At 51.4% G+C, this 15,724-nt stretch overlaps 1 protein-coding gene across 6 annotated transcripts in view; it reads right to left on the bottom strand.

Annotated features, from left to right (window-relative positions):
• Window positions 1-15,716, bottom strand: part of SLC8A2 (solute carrier family 8 member A2) — a 29,634-nt gene extending 13,918 nt beyond the window's left edge. For all 6 annotated transcript variants that reach the window (XM_019625225.1, XM_019625222.1, XM_019625224.1 and 3 more), the window contains exons 1-4: window positions 15,581-15,716; window positions 10,469-11,159; window positions 5,403-6,067; window positions 303-725 (exon numbers count right to left, since the gene is read on the bottom strand). In XM_019625225.1, the coding sequence (XP_019480770.1) occupies window positions 303-725; window positions 5,403-6,067; window positions 10,469-11,143 (1,763 nt within the window). In that variant the 5' untranslated portion in view covers window positions 11,144-11,159; window positions 15,581-15,716. The remainder of the gene's footprint in view (window positions 1-302; window positions 726-5,402; window positions 6,068-10,468; window positions 11,160-15,580) is intronic.
• Window positions 15,717-15,724: the final 8 nt, after the last annotated feature.

Genomic DNA, 15,724 nt, shown 5'->3' with positions numbered 1-15,724 from the left:
CTCTCTCTCTTTACCTGGCCCTTCCTCCGGGGGTCCCTCCCTCCTCTCCCCAAACCAGCCCGATTCTCCCAGGCCCCGCCCACGTCTCATCCCATCACGTTGGCCACGCCCTGTCACTCCCCTCTCGTCCATCCTCTGCTCGTCCCGGGACCTCTCTGGGTCCTGCCCACCTTCCTAGACCTTGCCGTTTCCCGGGAGCAACCCGCCCAGGCCCCACCCATTCAAAAACCAGGCCCACTTATCAAGCCCCACTCTTCTCGTCGGCCCCGCTCGTCTCCCGGACCGCGGGCCTGCTTGCTCACATGGTCTCGTCGTCCCCAAACTCCAGCTCGCCGCACGCGTCCTCGTAGTGTACGCCGCCGCCGCGCGCCGTGCCGTCTACCGTGCGGTAGGGGAGGCGCACGGTGCCGCGCGCGCCAGAGCTTCGCACGACGCGCACGTCCACGGTGCCCATGCACTCGCTCACGTGCAGCAGGCGGTCCTGGAAGGAGAAGATGCCTGCGTGGTCGTCGTCGAGGATGGTGACGGTGGCCAGCAGCGGCGCCACCAGCCGTCCCTTGGGCCGCCCGCCGCCGTCGGGCTCGAACATGCCCTGCGCGTCCCCCACTCGCAGGTTCAGCAGCCGCACGAAGAAGTGCTCGTCCTCCTCAAAGATGTCGTCGTCGATGATGCCGATGCGCAGTTCCTTCTGCGTCTCGCCTGGCTTGAACACCAGCGTGCCCTCGCTGCAGCGGAGGAGCAAAGAAAGAAAGGGGTGAAGGGCAGGCGGTCAACGGCTGGGGGGTGAGGGAATCAGGGCGGGATTCCCGGAGGAGGGGGCCGCGCCAAGCGACAACTCACAGGTGTGCGGGTGGACAGGCATACAAGTAATACTGAGGGTGAATCAGGACGGTCTTCCGGGGTGGGGAGGGGATGCAGAAGGGGTATAAAGTAGAATTGGTCCCTCCCACCGTGAGGGATTGGGAGGGCCAGCATTACACAGATAATGATGAAGGTGAAATCAGGGCAGGCTTCCTGAGGGAGGCTTTAGTGGGTAGGAGTTCTCCAGGCAGAGGGACTAGCACATGCAAAGTCCCAGGGTGAAGAGGGAGCCTGGAGTGTTCCACAGCCACACTTATGAAATCTTAATGTGCCCATGAATCGTCTGGGGGATCTTGTTAAAATGTGGATCCTGGTTCAATAGCTCCAAATTTCAAGACTGCAATTCTAACTAGCGCCCAGATGATCCTGGTACATGGATCACACTTGGAGTAGATAAACTTCCAATAAACCCTTCTGTGTCCCCAGGTACCCCCAAAAGAAAGACCACACTGCTTAACTTGGCATCATTCACTCATTCAGCAAACATTCCCTGAGCACCTGCACTGTGCCTTGTGCTGGGCAGTGCTGGAAACAGCAGTGAACAGGCTCTGTCTTCATGGGGTTTACAGCCCTATGGCAGAGCCATATTACAGTGACAATTACACATTTAATGATTTAATTGCAGTTGAGTCTTTCAAATACTTTTTAAGCACCTGCTGTGTGCCAGGCACTGTTCTTAGTGTTGGGGAAATAACAGTAAAACCAGATCAGAGAAAAATTCTTGCCCTCATGGAGCTTCTGTTCTAGTGCAGGTGATGAATAATAAACATCATGTCAGGTGGTGATGATGCTACGGAGAAAAATAGAGGAAGGGGGTTGAGAGTAAGGAGAGAGTGCTGTGTTAGGGTGATCAGGCAAAGGTTTTCTGAGGAGGTGACGTTTGAGCAGAGACCTGAGGGAGAGAGCCGTGTGAAGGATATCTGGGGAAGAAAGTTCCTGGTAAAGGGAACAGCCAGTGCAAATGTCCTGAGGTAGGAATGGGCTTGGAGTGTTTGAGGAACAGCAGAGAGGCCAGTGTGGCTGCAACAGAGGGAGCAAGGGGGAGAGGGTGGGAGATGATTTCACAGAGGGAACAGAAGCAGATGTCATAGGCTTTGGTTGGCCACGGTGAGGACTTTGGTGTTTACGCCAAGTGAGACAGGAATCACGTGGAGACCTCTGAGCAAAGGAGGGACATGAGTTGGCTTAGGTTTAAAAGAGCATCAGTTATGTAAGTCTCTGAAGCACACACAAGATGCGCTATCCATCAAAGTGGCTCTAGACATCAAAGTGGCTCTGGGATGTTAATGCATCTCAAAAATCTATAATTCCCCCTCCCAGCTACTCTCACCATGCACATCGGGGGCTTGGCACCGGTTCTGAAATGTGCTATACGATCAATAAATGTTCACTGTCATTACTATTGTCACTTTCATAAGAAAGAAGTCCTGGGCTGCAGTTCTCCAAAAGCCCAGCCCTGTGGGAGGGGTAGAGGGACAACAAGATTCTGGCATAGAGAGAGAACTGATGGCAAGACCTGGAGTACAGGGATAAGGGGCTCCCTGTTGCTGTAGCCTGCTGTCCTTGGGGACGCTGTCCATGGTGGCTAGAGCATCCAGTTGGGCAGGCCAAGCTGTTCCAAGCCTGACTCAGCCACTATGCCAGCTGTATGATCTTGGGCAGTTAGGATTCTGCAGCCCTCTGAGCCTCAGTTTCCTCCTCTGTAAAATGGAACTAATAATAGTGTCTACTTCATGGTGTTATAAGGATCGAGTTAATACAGGGGAAGCACTCAACAAAAGTTAGCTAGTGATATTTGCATATTAATATTAGAATCTTAGAATCCTAGTTTATGGATGTTAGAAATGTAAGCTTAAGGGACAGTAAAATGTGAGGATTTTAGCACCATCTTTCCCAAATGGTTAAAGTGGACATCATCAGCAAGGGGACAAGCAGGCACCATGTGCCTCTTGTGCACCGAGTACACAGCATCACTTCCATGGATTCCTGCCCAAAGTGCATCACCTGAATCTAATCATGAGGAAACATCAGACAAGCCCAAATTGTGACTTTTTCTAGTAACTGGCCTATCACCTTCAAAAGTGCCGGGGTCACAAAAGTCATGGAAAGACTGAGGGATTGATCCAGATGGAAGGAAACTAAAGACACATGACAACCAAACACATCATGTGGTTCTGGGTTGGATGGGAAGAGAGGGAGGGAATGAAAACACGGCCATAAGGGATGTTACAGGGAAAACCGGGGAAATACAAACATGGACTGTAGATTGAGTCATATTATTGATTTAGTATTAAGTTTCCTGAGTGTGGTAATTGTTTGAGATTATGTAGGAGAATGTCATTCTTAGCAGATGCAAACTTAAGTATTTGTGGGTGAAGGGTCATGATGTCTGCAACTCTCATATACTGTATAATTATTAATATTATGTATTAAAGCGAAAGAGTGAATGCGATCAGGACAAAATATGAATGATTCATGAATTTGGGTGAGGTTATATGTGGTTCAGCAAACTGCTTTTGTAGCCCTTCTGTAGGTGTGAAAAATTTCAAACTAAAAAGTTAGGGAGAAAAAGAACATGGGGATTTTAGAAATTAGGTATCAGAATCATGGAAGGCTAGATTCATGGGACTCATGTTCCAAATTGCACAAAATCTGAGAAGATGACAATCTTAGAACTATCAAATCAGAGACTGGTTGGGGTGCAGATTAGAATACCAAAATGGGGCAATTCTGGATGCTTAAAAATTTAGACCCTTAGCTCATTAGGATTATAGGAGCTTACATTTCAGAATCTTGGAACAACTGTGTTGTTTGGGAGCCTCAGAGATCACATTTAGTTTGGAGAAACTGAGACCCACAGGATCACCCTAGCCCATGTGATGCCTGTGGGTAAATTTTAAAAAGGCTTCCCTTCTTCAAGACACTTTATTTCCATGAACCAGGAAACTGTCCTAATAAACATATAAATCTACACTGTGAACAGAGCTTCTTTAGATGTGGTGCTTTTATGCAGTGCACAACCTCAACAACTGTATGATAGTTCTGCCTGCCCAGACTGAGGTGGGAACTTGCCCAAGGAACAGGGTCCAGGACCAAGCTTGGACTGGGACCCAGGTGTCCTCCCTCCCAGTCCTGGCCCTAAGCTGCCTTGATAAGTGATGCCAGGACTATGAATGTCAACTGGGATGGGAATAGCCCCTGCTGTTCAAGGTGTCAACTGGGCTACCGAGGGTCTTTGCTGAGGCACCATGGTAGAACTCAAGATCTGTGAAGCAGAGACTACAGCCCTAGAACGATAAAAGTCAAGGTATGAGGGACTGGCTGCTGTGTGATGGCAGAACCAAAGATCTGTGAACAGTTCAGTCTCAGCTTTACTCCAGGGAGAAGATGAGAGGGGTGTGGCAGACAACTTAGCAGGTGGAACCCATGAAATGCTCAGCCACCAACACTGTCTCTCACATCCTCTGCTTTATTGTTCTTCACAGTTCTTAGCACTCCCTCACATTTTTATGTGTTTGGTGTATACTTCTTAATGTTTTCCCATGAGAACACTGTCTCAACTTAGGGACTTTCTGTGTTTCATTCACTTCTGGTCCCCACTGCCCAGATCCATTTCTGACACACAGTGGTAAGTTTTTTAATATTATTATAGGAAATTATGGGGGAATTGCACAGCAGTTAACAAACTATATTGTAAAGGGCTGATTCTTGAAAGTGTGGTATAGACAAGAGAACTACAAATAGATAAAGAATTTTGTGGGCCACATGAGGACAGAGCAGTTATCTATCTTGTTTACTGTGCTATTTTGAGCCCCTAAAAATAGCATCTGGCACATAGTAGGTGCCCAGTAGGAATTGCTGAACGAGGTCTGCTCAAAGAGGGGTGAGGAGAAGGACTGAGGCAGTGAGACACTGACAGTACAAAAGGTGGGTTGCTTTATGGTGGAGCCAAAGAACTGGGGACAATTTGGGCACCATCTCTCTCCTCTTATCCTACTTAATGTTCCCCACATAGCACTTACATCACCTGGCGTTTCTATATGTTTAACAGTTTTCAGCCTTACTGTAACCAGAGGGTAGGGATGTTAGCTGTCTTGTTCACGACGGTATACCCCTGGCATTCAGTAGGTGGTTAGTATGCACTTTTACTTTAGTAGTCGTGTGTGTGTATGTGTGTGTGGGTACTTGTTCTACCAGCTAATGATACATATAATGGAGCTATAATATTAACTGTGGCGTCAAGCACAAGAACCCACAAATAATGAACATGGGAGGGGCAGCTTGTAAACAGTGGACAGCCATGCTGCCTTGTCCAATAGTGTGTGCCAAATGCCTAACAGTAGCTGGTACAAAGTAGGCTCTCAAGAGTGAATGGATGAGTGAATGAATGAACGAATGAATGAATGAATGCTGCAGGTTTGTCCATAACAGGGTATGGATAGGCGCCAGTGGTAGCCAGGAGATCCATAAGCCTGGAGGCTGCTGGATGGGGAGCCTATGACCTGTGAGTAGCCAGCCAATCCTCCCTGCCCGGGACCCACCTGTACTCATAGTCGGAGCCGGCCTTGGCGGAGCCGTCCTCGGTGCGGTAGTCCACGTAGAAGGTGCTGTTGCCCTCGCCGCCCTGGCAGGTGACAGACAGCAGCACCGAGCCACAGTTCTCCAGGCAGTGGTAGAGGCTGGGCTCGAAGAAGATGTGGCTGGCGCCATCGTCCTCGTCCTCGCCGGGGCCGTCGGCTGGGGAGGCCCGGCGCGAGGCGTCCACCGCGTGTCGCCGCAGCACGTTGCCCGCGCCGGTCATCAGCCGCGTGGCCTGGATGCGGTAGAAAGCGCGGCTCTTCTGCTGGTGCAGCAGGGCGTAGTAGTTGGCGATGCCCACCAGCTGCTCCAGGTCCTTGTCAGGGTGCTTCTGCTTCAGGTCCTTGAGAATCTGGATGACCTCGCGGCGGCTGGCGTCCAGCTCACGGGCCTCGGCGGGGCCGGGGCCCAGGCCGCCCACCTCTCCCGGTGCCTCGGCGCCCACGAACGTGCCGTCCAGTTCGATGCTCTTGGGGGGGTCGCCCTCGGCGCCGATGATGATGCCGCTGCGCGGGTCGGTGCGGTAGCGCTTGTACACGTACTTGTAGAAGAGCAGCCGCTTGTCGGCCATCCAAGCGAACACCACGCACACCGGGAAGAAGACCAGGGTCAGCAGCGCCTCCCACACCTGCGGGCAGCCGCAGGTCAGGACCGCCGCGCCGCCAGGGGGCGCGCTCGCAGCCGCCCGCCCGCCTGCCCGCCTGCATGCTGTCAGGGTCTCCGTCTCCCCATTGCTGGGTCCCCATCCTCACCAAGCGTTTCCCCCGTCCCTGTCCCGCATCTCTCCTCATCTCGGTCTTCTGTCTCTGCCCCTTTCTTTCATTCTTGTTTCTGTTCCTCTCTGCCTCTCCTCATTTCTCTATCTCCTTTCCCCCTCTCTTTCTCCCTGATTTTGTCTCTCTCTTTGGCACTCTTCTCTGTTCATCCCTGTCTCTGTCCCCATCTCTCTCCCTGTCGTCATCTCTGTCTTTGTCTCTGTCTCATTCTCTGTCCGTTTTCTGGTTTTTTTTTTTAAAATCTTTCCTTCTCTTGTCCCTCTTCCTTTCTTGTTGCCTCTTGACTCGTCTCCATGTCCTTTTATATGTTTTGTAGATACCTATCTCTTTCCCTTGTGAGATTCTTCCAAGTTTCTCTCTTTCTTTCAGCCCCCGCCCCCACCCCGCCTGTCTCCCCTCGTCTCATTCATCCACCTTTTCTCACGCTGAGAACCGTACCCAGCTTCCCAAGTACCTGGAACCCAGACGTCCTCAGTCACCACCAAGCGAGAGCATCCCTGCACCTGCAGCCCCAGCCCCTGTCCAGGGGCAAAGCCTGTGTCTTCCTGCCTCTCTGTCCCTCCATCTGTTTTTCTTCCTGCTCCATTCCCTCCCCACCCACCCACCCAACCTGGGATGTCTCCACTTCTCCAAACCCCACTCATCATCCAGGGTCTGCACTCTGCTCACCTCCTCCCCAAACTGCCTCTATTCTCCCTGACCACCAGTGACTACAGCCCTGAACAGGCTCTCTCCTGCCTTAGGATTTGGCCCTTAGGGGCTGTGATTCTAAGAGGCACAAGTTTGGCTCCTCTCACAGCCTCACAAAAGGAGTTCCCATGTCCATATGCTGCCTCCCTAGAGGCACAAGGCAATGCTGAGCTCAGATCCTCATTCTAGAAGAGGGATGCCTGGCCCAGCCTCTTGTCTATAAAATGGGGACATCCCCAGGACGAGTTATGTACACCTAGCATGCAGCATTGTCGGTTCCTGACACGGAAAATACTCAAGTCGTGAAATTACCATTACCATTATTATTATCATTATTATGCCTCGTGCTGTTATCTTGGGCTCATTGAGGCCCGGGATTCAGTCCGCCCGTGGACTGGCAGAGGCCTGGGCACATACAGGAAACATCCACCAATACTTGACAGTTCTTCTTGAAAATATTCAGGTAAAGACTCCAATCTTACCTTTCTTGTTAAAGATAAGGAAGAAAAGATTAAAGAGTATTTACAATCAGATTGCCCCAGAGGTATCTTAAAAATGAGACTAGTAGGGAAAATATCCTTTAAGATCCAATTGCCACATCCCCTTGTCGCTGTGTTTACTGATGTCTCAGAGAAAAGGCAGGACTCAGAAGCAGTAAAACCGCACGAAAGCCACCAGGCAGGTTTGTGAAAAGAAGCAGAACTCTCTGCACAAGCTGTAAAATGAACCCTCGCCTTGTGTTCACTGAACTGGCCATTGTGTATATTGAGGGGGAGTCTCTCTTATTCAGAAGACAATCTCAAACCCCGAAGACTGGCTTTCCGCCCTGCAGGTAAATCAAAGGTGACTCTGGCAGGTTCACATCTTCTAGGGCACCCGCGGAGAAAGGGCATGTGGACTTGCCCACTTTGGGAAGGGAGTGAAACAACTTCAAGTCTCAGAGGACAGAAATGCCCCCAAGAGGGGGGTATCAGAAATCTAGGGTTGTTTATGGGTTGCCACCATAATTGGGGAGGGGCATATGGTCCCAGCCTGGTGACACCCAGTGACTCATGGGATGGCCCCACACAATACAGAATTGTCCCATGTCCTGCCTGACTTCAGACCATCTCACTGGACATGCACGTCAGTGAAAACTCTGCTTATAATAATTGGAGTCTAGAACGCAACTCTATCTTCTGTAATATGAAGTATTTTCCTGTATGATTTAATATACGCTGAATATGCTCATTTTTAACCTCATGGCTACCCGGTCCTCTGCCTGACTCCTTGTATTAAATGGTGTCTGATCTTTTTCTGCCTTTTAAGCCCAAACTTGTTTGTTCTACACAGGTGCCGGCATCTGGCTCCCTCGTCATGACGTTTAATGTTGTCATGTCAAAGCATTTATGTGTGGAAATGCAGGCTATTTTATTAGAGATTCCTTTCCTTCATATCACAGTCCATGGTTTATACTGACTTTGGGAAACCAACAACGCAGGCAAATTTCATTCACGGAAAGAACAGCTCACATTCACTCTGTTCCAGGCTCGCTGTTCTAAGCCCTTCCGCATGTAGGAATTCAGCTGATCCTTACTCAGCCGTCTGAAGTCAGTACTATGATGACCCCCAGATAACAGGTGGGGAAACTGAGGCACAAAGCAGGTAAGGAACTTGCCCAAGGTCACACAGCTAGAAGCGGAGGTGGGATTTGAACCGAGGCCCTTGGCTCCAGGGTCCACACACCAAACTCAGAGACTAGAGTTTATCTAAGAATTTCACATCAGCAAAGTAAAAGGGATGTAACAAAATATTTCTTATAAAAAGGGAGCATTGGGCATGACGGTTCAAGGACCAATGGTCTAGTTCAACCCCTTCCATGGTTCAAATGTGAAAACTGAGGCCCAGAAAGGTTATGGGCTTTGCCTGAAGTCACACAGCACTTCCAGAGAAAATCCAGAGTCAGACAATCTTCTCACTGCCCCAGTTCACTCACCTAGGTGTCACCTTTATTCTATGCCAGTTCCTTCAGTGATTTCACAAAACTGTCCCATAATTCTGGTCCCTGTGTTACTCCCAAAAGGATATTCCATGGCTACTTCTTCACCCAGAGCTGTGGTGTCTTATACCTTCTGTTCCCTCCAAACCGACTACTGCTCTGCGGGAAATCTCTCCTCCACCCCACTTCTCACCCATGGTGTCAAGTTCTTTTCACAGTTTTGGTGTAAATCCTTATCAAAGGCCATTTTAAAAACCTAAGTCAGGAGGTCAGCCTTTTTAATAGCGCATGAAAACTGTGTGATGCATCGTTCTGTACATTTCCCTATAGCAGCCAGAAACTGAACATCACAGTCACAAGTCAATCATAGTACCTATCTTTCCCTCGCTCTCATCCCCATCTTTTGGTGTCACCATTTCCCTCTCTGCTCACTGTGCTTTCTGATGCCTCAGGTCAGCCTCGATATCATCTTCAAGAATTTTTATGCCTCTACCTTCATATCTTTCCTGGAAAAAAAACTATAACTGGCAACACCTGATGGATATAAATGACTAGATTACACATGTGTGTGTGAAGGAATCCTGGGTAGCCTCAAATAAATTATGCATACATGCAAATGAATTAGGCAGGTCCATAAATAGATTATGCAAATATAGGTAGCAGTCAGAATTGTGGGAAATAAATTAGGCAACTGTTTTAAAGGAAGACTAGGCAGTATGCTGGTTAAGACACTGGACAAATGAGAAGCAAATGAATATGTGAATATGGGTGTAAATTATGCAGCTGTGGATCTCAATTTTGTCTCACTATTGGAATAAATTATGCAAAGTGGTCCTTGCTGTGGACTGGGTTGATACCTATGCCAGATTGGGTATGAGTATAAATTACAATGAAGTGGCATAAATTATCCTAACATCAGAAATCAAATATGAATAATGAATGAATGGTGCAAACCACCACTGCATATCTGGTAAATACAGAGTTAGATTACGCAGATGTGGGCATGTATCTGTGCCTGTCCCTGGATAAATTATGCAAATTGCACCAGTTACCCAAATCAATTAGCACTGTCAGAAAGCACAAGGCTGAATTACTCAACTGGAGCATGAATTGTGCGAATGGGGGTGTCTTATTGTGAAAGCAAGAATAAATTATGCAAAAGGCAGGGAGTGCAGGAAAACGTGAACACACCTCGCGAATACCTGGCTAGACTGTGCACTGCAGTATGCATTACACCTATCACAGGACTCTGTTAGCACACACAATACCCTCGTGTGAGTTCAAAGGTGCCCCTTCTGGATGGGTTCATTGCAAATGGCACTTCTCTCTGGGTAGACGAGCCCTTTCCAGGCCTGTAGCGCCATCCAGACCTGGCTTGGGAGCACCCACTGGATGTCAGCCCCACCTTGCCTTCTCCAGCCCTCTTGTGCAGTGCATGACCTGCACAACCGCACCTGGTGGCCCTCTCAGGTGTGAGCATGCATTTCTGCAGATACATGGATTGACTCTCCAAGCCCAGGAAGCCATCCCTCTGGATTTTGCAGACACACATGCACCAAGGAGGTGTCCATGGGTCCTTGCTCACCTGGACCACACCTGGGGAAAAGACCGCAAGGATGAGATAAAGCCAGACGTAGGCGAAGATACTCCAAGAGGCAGTGACAAAGAAGACTCTCAAGTGCTTGATCTTGCGGCTCTCGCCAGCCGGGATGACATAGACGCACACCGCAATGACCACAAACATGTTGAAGGCAGCGCTGCCTACGATGGTGCCTGGGCCTAGCTCGCCCGCCTGGAAGTTGTGGCCACAGACCTCGATGACAGACAGCAGGATCTCGGGTGCCGAGGAGCCCAGGGCCATGAGTGTGAGGTTGGACACGGTCTCATTCCAGATGCGGACGGTGCCCACGCTGGTCTCGCCATTGGCCTTGGTGATAGTGATCTCCTTCTCCTTTGATGTGATGACCTCGATGGATGCCATGAAGCGGTCGGCAATGATGGACACACCCAGGAACATATACACCATGGCTACAAAGTAGACCACTGCCCTTGCCGCCTTGTCACCCAGCGATGGGTCGTCGGGCTCCCAGACGGGCAGCAGGACCCCCGGCTGGCAGCGGTTGGAGCCCTGGCATGCCTCCGTGCTGGCATCACTGTCATTGGCTGGGGGAGGTGGCAGAGAGGGGGTCGGTGTGGCTGCCCCCGAGCATGGGGGAGCCCCCAGGAGGAGCGCGAACCCCACCAAGGCCAGGGGAGCCATGGAGGGTGGTGGGGTCCTGTGAGGAAGGAGGAGGAAGTCTACGTGAGGGGAGCACACCCCTCGCTGACACACACAAGTCAAGGTTTGTTGGAGGTGGAGAATGGGGCAGGGGAGCTGCTGAGGACTAACACAGGGAGGATGGAGACTGAGGGAGATACAGAGAGACAGAGATACAAAGGAAGAGGGACACAAAGAAATACAGAGAGTGCCAGGCAGAGACCAAGGGAGAAAGACAGATGCGTAGGAGATGGAAGTGTAAATTGGTCTAACTACTTCGGGAAACTACAGATGAACATCATGCAAACTACGACTCAGCAATTCTGCTCCCAGGTATGCACCCAAGAGAAATAGGTCATGTTTCTCCCAAAATACACAGACAAGAGTGTTCACAGCACCTTTATGTGTAATAGCTCCCATCTTGAAACAACCCAGGAGCCTATCAGCAGTAAAATGGAGAAGTATGGTGTGCAGCGGGCACACCGTGGAATAGTATACAGCACTGAAAAGGGGGGTGTGGGCAACTGATATCCCCAACAACACAGACGAATCTCACAGACGTGCAGTGGATGAGGCACAGAGGAACACAGACTGAATAATTTAGTGGGTGAGGCAAGGGGCTGGAAGTGATTCGTTAGGTGATTCTAATGGTTTCCAACTTGGTCCTCAGAGGGCTCCTCCTTGGGATTTGGGCTGTGGTGGGTGCTGGGGTGTCTGTTTTTCTGTCTGTCTCAGGTAGAGCTGGAGAGGGGCTGCTAAGAGGCTCTTTCACTCACATCCTTCCCCACAATGGTGGCAGGTGTCTCTCTCCAGTACCCCTGGGTCTCTGTGAGGTGTACAATTCCTTAGCAGCTGTGACACATGAGCCCTGTGTTGGGCTCTTTGTCCCGTTTGTGGGTGTGGGGTCTCCACTGTTTCAGTATTTCTCTTCCTGTCTCTGGTCTTGGGTTTGAGGGACTATTTCTGTATCTTGTCTAGATTTCCTTTAAAAACGCAAAGCAGTTCACATCCCCCTTCTGCTCAAAACCCTTCACAGCTCTCTTCTTACTTAGAGTTCCAAAGTCTTCTGCCTGGCTCACAAGGTCTCGTACGATCTGCCCACCATCCCCCCGGCCTCATCTTCCCTCTCTGGCCTCATCTCTCTCCTTCTCCCTCTTGCTCACTCACCCTCAGCCACCTACCTCTTCTCTGGTCCTCAGACACAACAGACAAGTTCTTGCCTCAGGGACTTTGCACCTGCTATTCCCCCTTCCTTGGACACTCTTCCCCACATATCCACTCCTCCTCCTCCTTCAGGTCTCCATTCAGATGTCACCTTCCCTGACTACTCTACTCAAAGTGAAACCAGCCCCCTTTGGGGAGGCCCCAGCCATTTCACAGATGAGAGGACCAAGGCTCAGAGAGGTTAAATTACTTGCCCAAAGTCCCCTAGCACGAACTCTTCCACTCCAAGAGTGGCCCTGAGTGGCCCCACTTGCAGCTCCTCTGCCCCGCCCTTGTGTTGCCATGGTAACCCAGGAGCCTATTAAAAACCAAACCAAAACACCTGAGAGAGGAAGGGAGGGGTTCTTGGAGCCTCCATCAGCCCCTGACCCCTCTCCTGGCCACCAGCTTCAGTTCTCCCAGTACCTTCATTCTGTCTGAAAACAGCTCTTCTTAGAGTCTAACCCACAGCCTGCTCCCAATACACACACCCACCTACTCACACGTACTCACGGGCTGGGAGCTGGCTCCTCCGGGAAAGGGAGGCAGAATGTTGGCAGGACTTCCCTGAGGAGTGTGTGTGTGTGTGTGTGTGTGTGTGTGTGTGTGTGTGTGTGTAGGCCAGGGGGGGGGATTCTTAAAGGGCCACCGCACAATTAGCCCCCATCGGCAAGGCCCCTAATTATATGTCTAGTTAGCAGCCCCCTAATTAGCAACGACTTAGCCATAATTACAAACCCACCAGGATCCAAAGCAAAGACTCATGCTCTTCTCCCCCCAACACCTTCCCGTCCTCCCTGGCTTTCAGGAGAAACAAGGGCCACCTGGGAGTCACAAATTCATCTAAAGCATCTAATTCCCTTTCATGGAAGGGCCATGGCCTGGGAAGCCCACCCTCAAGTCTAATACCTGCCCCTCTTGCTGCAGTCCTCAAGGGAGACCAGGGTCAACTGATGGATGTTGTGCCTGCCCTCCTTGCCTAGGGGCTGGGCAAAGTAGCCTGGTTCAATCCCTTTTCCTCAAAAACTTGGCTTCCTCTCACTGAGGCCTTAGGGGAGGAAAGAAAGCACTAGATAAATATTTTCAAAATGAACAATCAAGAAGTCTGAGCCCTGTTGCTGGGGACAGCCGGGCTCCCTCTGCTCAAGGCTCCTGTCTCTGCCTTTCTCTGTCCACCAGCAGCCCTGAAACCTAATCTAGGTTTAGAATCCGGGGGCAAAAGGATCAGGTTGAGGCCAGGGTGGGAGCTGGGGAGGGCAGATGGCTGGCTCTGTCTCCCAGGGCCATCTCTCCCCACCATCCTGGGCTGGTGGCCAGCTGGGTCAGTAACGAGCACCCCAGTTCCACCTCACATGCTTCTCCGGACCTCAGATACCTCATCCAGAGAGTGGGACTGCAAGCTTAATGTGTGTGGGGGGGGTGTCCCATCTGGCATGCCCGGTGGAAACCCTTCCCTCACGTCCCTCACATTGATGAGGGAGGCAGTGGTTCCTGACTGTGCTTATGGCTGGGGGCAGGGGTTGGGGGGGCACTGCCCCTCGGAGGAATGTGCGAAGTGGGGAGAAACATGCAATGTGGGGAGAAACGTGAAACGTGGGCTTCTAAACATGCACACTTACTGCTCCAGGGTGAGCCACGCAATATCCCAGCCTGGGGATCACACGTGCATGCACACACACACACACACACACACACACACACACACACACACAGAGTCTCAGAGCTCAGGGCTATGATCCATCCATGGATAAACCGAAGTCCAAACAGGGAAAGAGCTTGGCCAAACCACGCAGTCAAGCCAGGGGCAGGGCAGAGATGGAAACTCAGTGTGTGGGACTGCTAGCCTGGCGCTCTTTTCAACCCATCTGGAGCCCCACGTGGGCACCTGAGGACTCACCCCACCACAGCGTGGGCTGCAGGCTCTGGCTCACACCTCTCCCCTTGTCACTCACTCTCGCCCACCTTCTCTGGGGCCCCCTTCCCTCCAGGGAAGAAGAGGATGTATTGGTCAGAGACCTCTAGACTAAGAAGGGCTGTCTTGGAGCCCCCAAGGGGTGGTGGAGAAGCTTTTGATCCATCCCCACTGAGAGACAGGTCTGAAGCTGGTACACCATGAGAAGGGTGGAGGTGAGACTGCAGGAGCGACCGGCCTGGCCTCACCCAGCACCTAGCGCTGCGCCTGGAGTAGGAAAGGTGCTCAGTAATTGTCAAAAGGATTAATGAGTCATGAACGGACGAACAGCTGGAGGTGTGGAAGTTAGACTGCAGGATAGACTAGTCCATTCTATATGAAGAGGAATGGGGGGTCAGACTGAAGAAAGGACTGGTTCAATCTCCACTACAAAGGGTACAGGTTAGACTACAAGAAGGACTGACTTCAGAATGCCAGAAACAAGGCAGGGGGGAGGAGAGGCCTTCTGGGGAGCCCGCTCTGCAGGGCGGATCTTCTTCCTCCAGGTCTCCCCCAGCCAGGGGCGGAGACAAAGGTGTGTAGGAGGAGAGTTAACGGCCTACCAGGGAGAGGAAGAGAAGAGGAGAGAGAGAGAGAGAGAAACATAGACCAGATACCTAAAGACAGAGATGGAAACGAGGGAGAGAGAGGGGAAGGGACAGGGAGGGGAGAGGAAGACACACTCGGAGATGTGGAAAGACAGCGAGACAGAGACACAGGAAAGCTGAGAGAGAGAAACACACAGAGATGGCGAAAAAGAAAAGCAGAAAAACCACGGACTTAGAGACAGAGGGCTGGAAAGACACTGAACGGACCCAGGCACAGAGAAATACTGAGAAGAGACAAGAGTGAGAGACTGAGAGAGACAGGGATACAGGGAAAGGGACTCACAGAGACTCCGCAGGACAGAGACCCCTGACAGATGTGCAAATACAGAAAGACGAGACCCAGACACAGGAAGTCGGGGGCGGAGGTAGAGAACGCGAGAGTGGGGGCTTCTCCAGACGGGGTGGGGTGTTCTTGCCCCCTCGGTGCTCAGGAGGCACCCCCTCTCCAGCCCGCCAGGCTCCCTGTAACGCAGGAGGGGCTGAAGATGTTGGCTGCTGGTGGCGCCCCCACCCCACCGAAATGCCTGGTATCCCCGCCCGGGGTATGCAGCCCCCCACCCACCGTAAATGAGTTCAGGGAAAAGCGGCTCCTGGCCCCTCAAACGGCCCCCTCTACCCGCCTGGGGTAACACTGTCCTTCCCTCACACGCCACCCCCCCCAACTGGGGGGTCTCTTACCTGCAGCTACAGCGTGGAAAACGTCCCCCCAGCACTGGGCTGGTACTGGTGGGCGACTCTGAGAGAGAGGGAAAGAGAGAGGGAGAGAGAGAAAGAGAGAGAAAGAGAGAGAGAGAGAGAGAGAGAGAGAGAGAGAGAGAGAGA

Source organism: Hipposideros armiger, unplaced genomic scaffold (assembly GCF_001890085.2).
Source record: "Hipposideros armiger isolate ML-2016 unplaced genomic scaffold, ASM189008v1 scaffold_619, whole genome shotgun sequence".
Taxonomy (NCBI): domain Eukaryota; kingdom Metazoa; phylum Chordata; class Mammalia; order Chiroptera; family Hipposideridae; genus Hipposideros; species Hipposideros armiger.
This window is presented reverse-complemented; position numbering and strand designations above follow the sequence as displayed.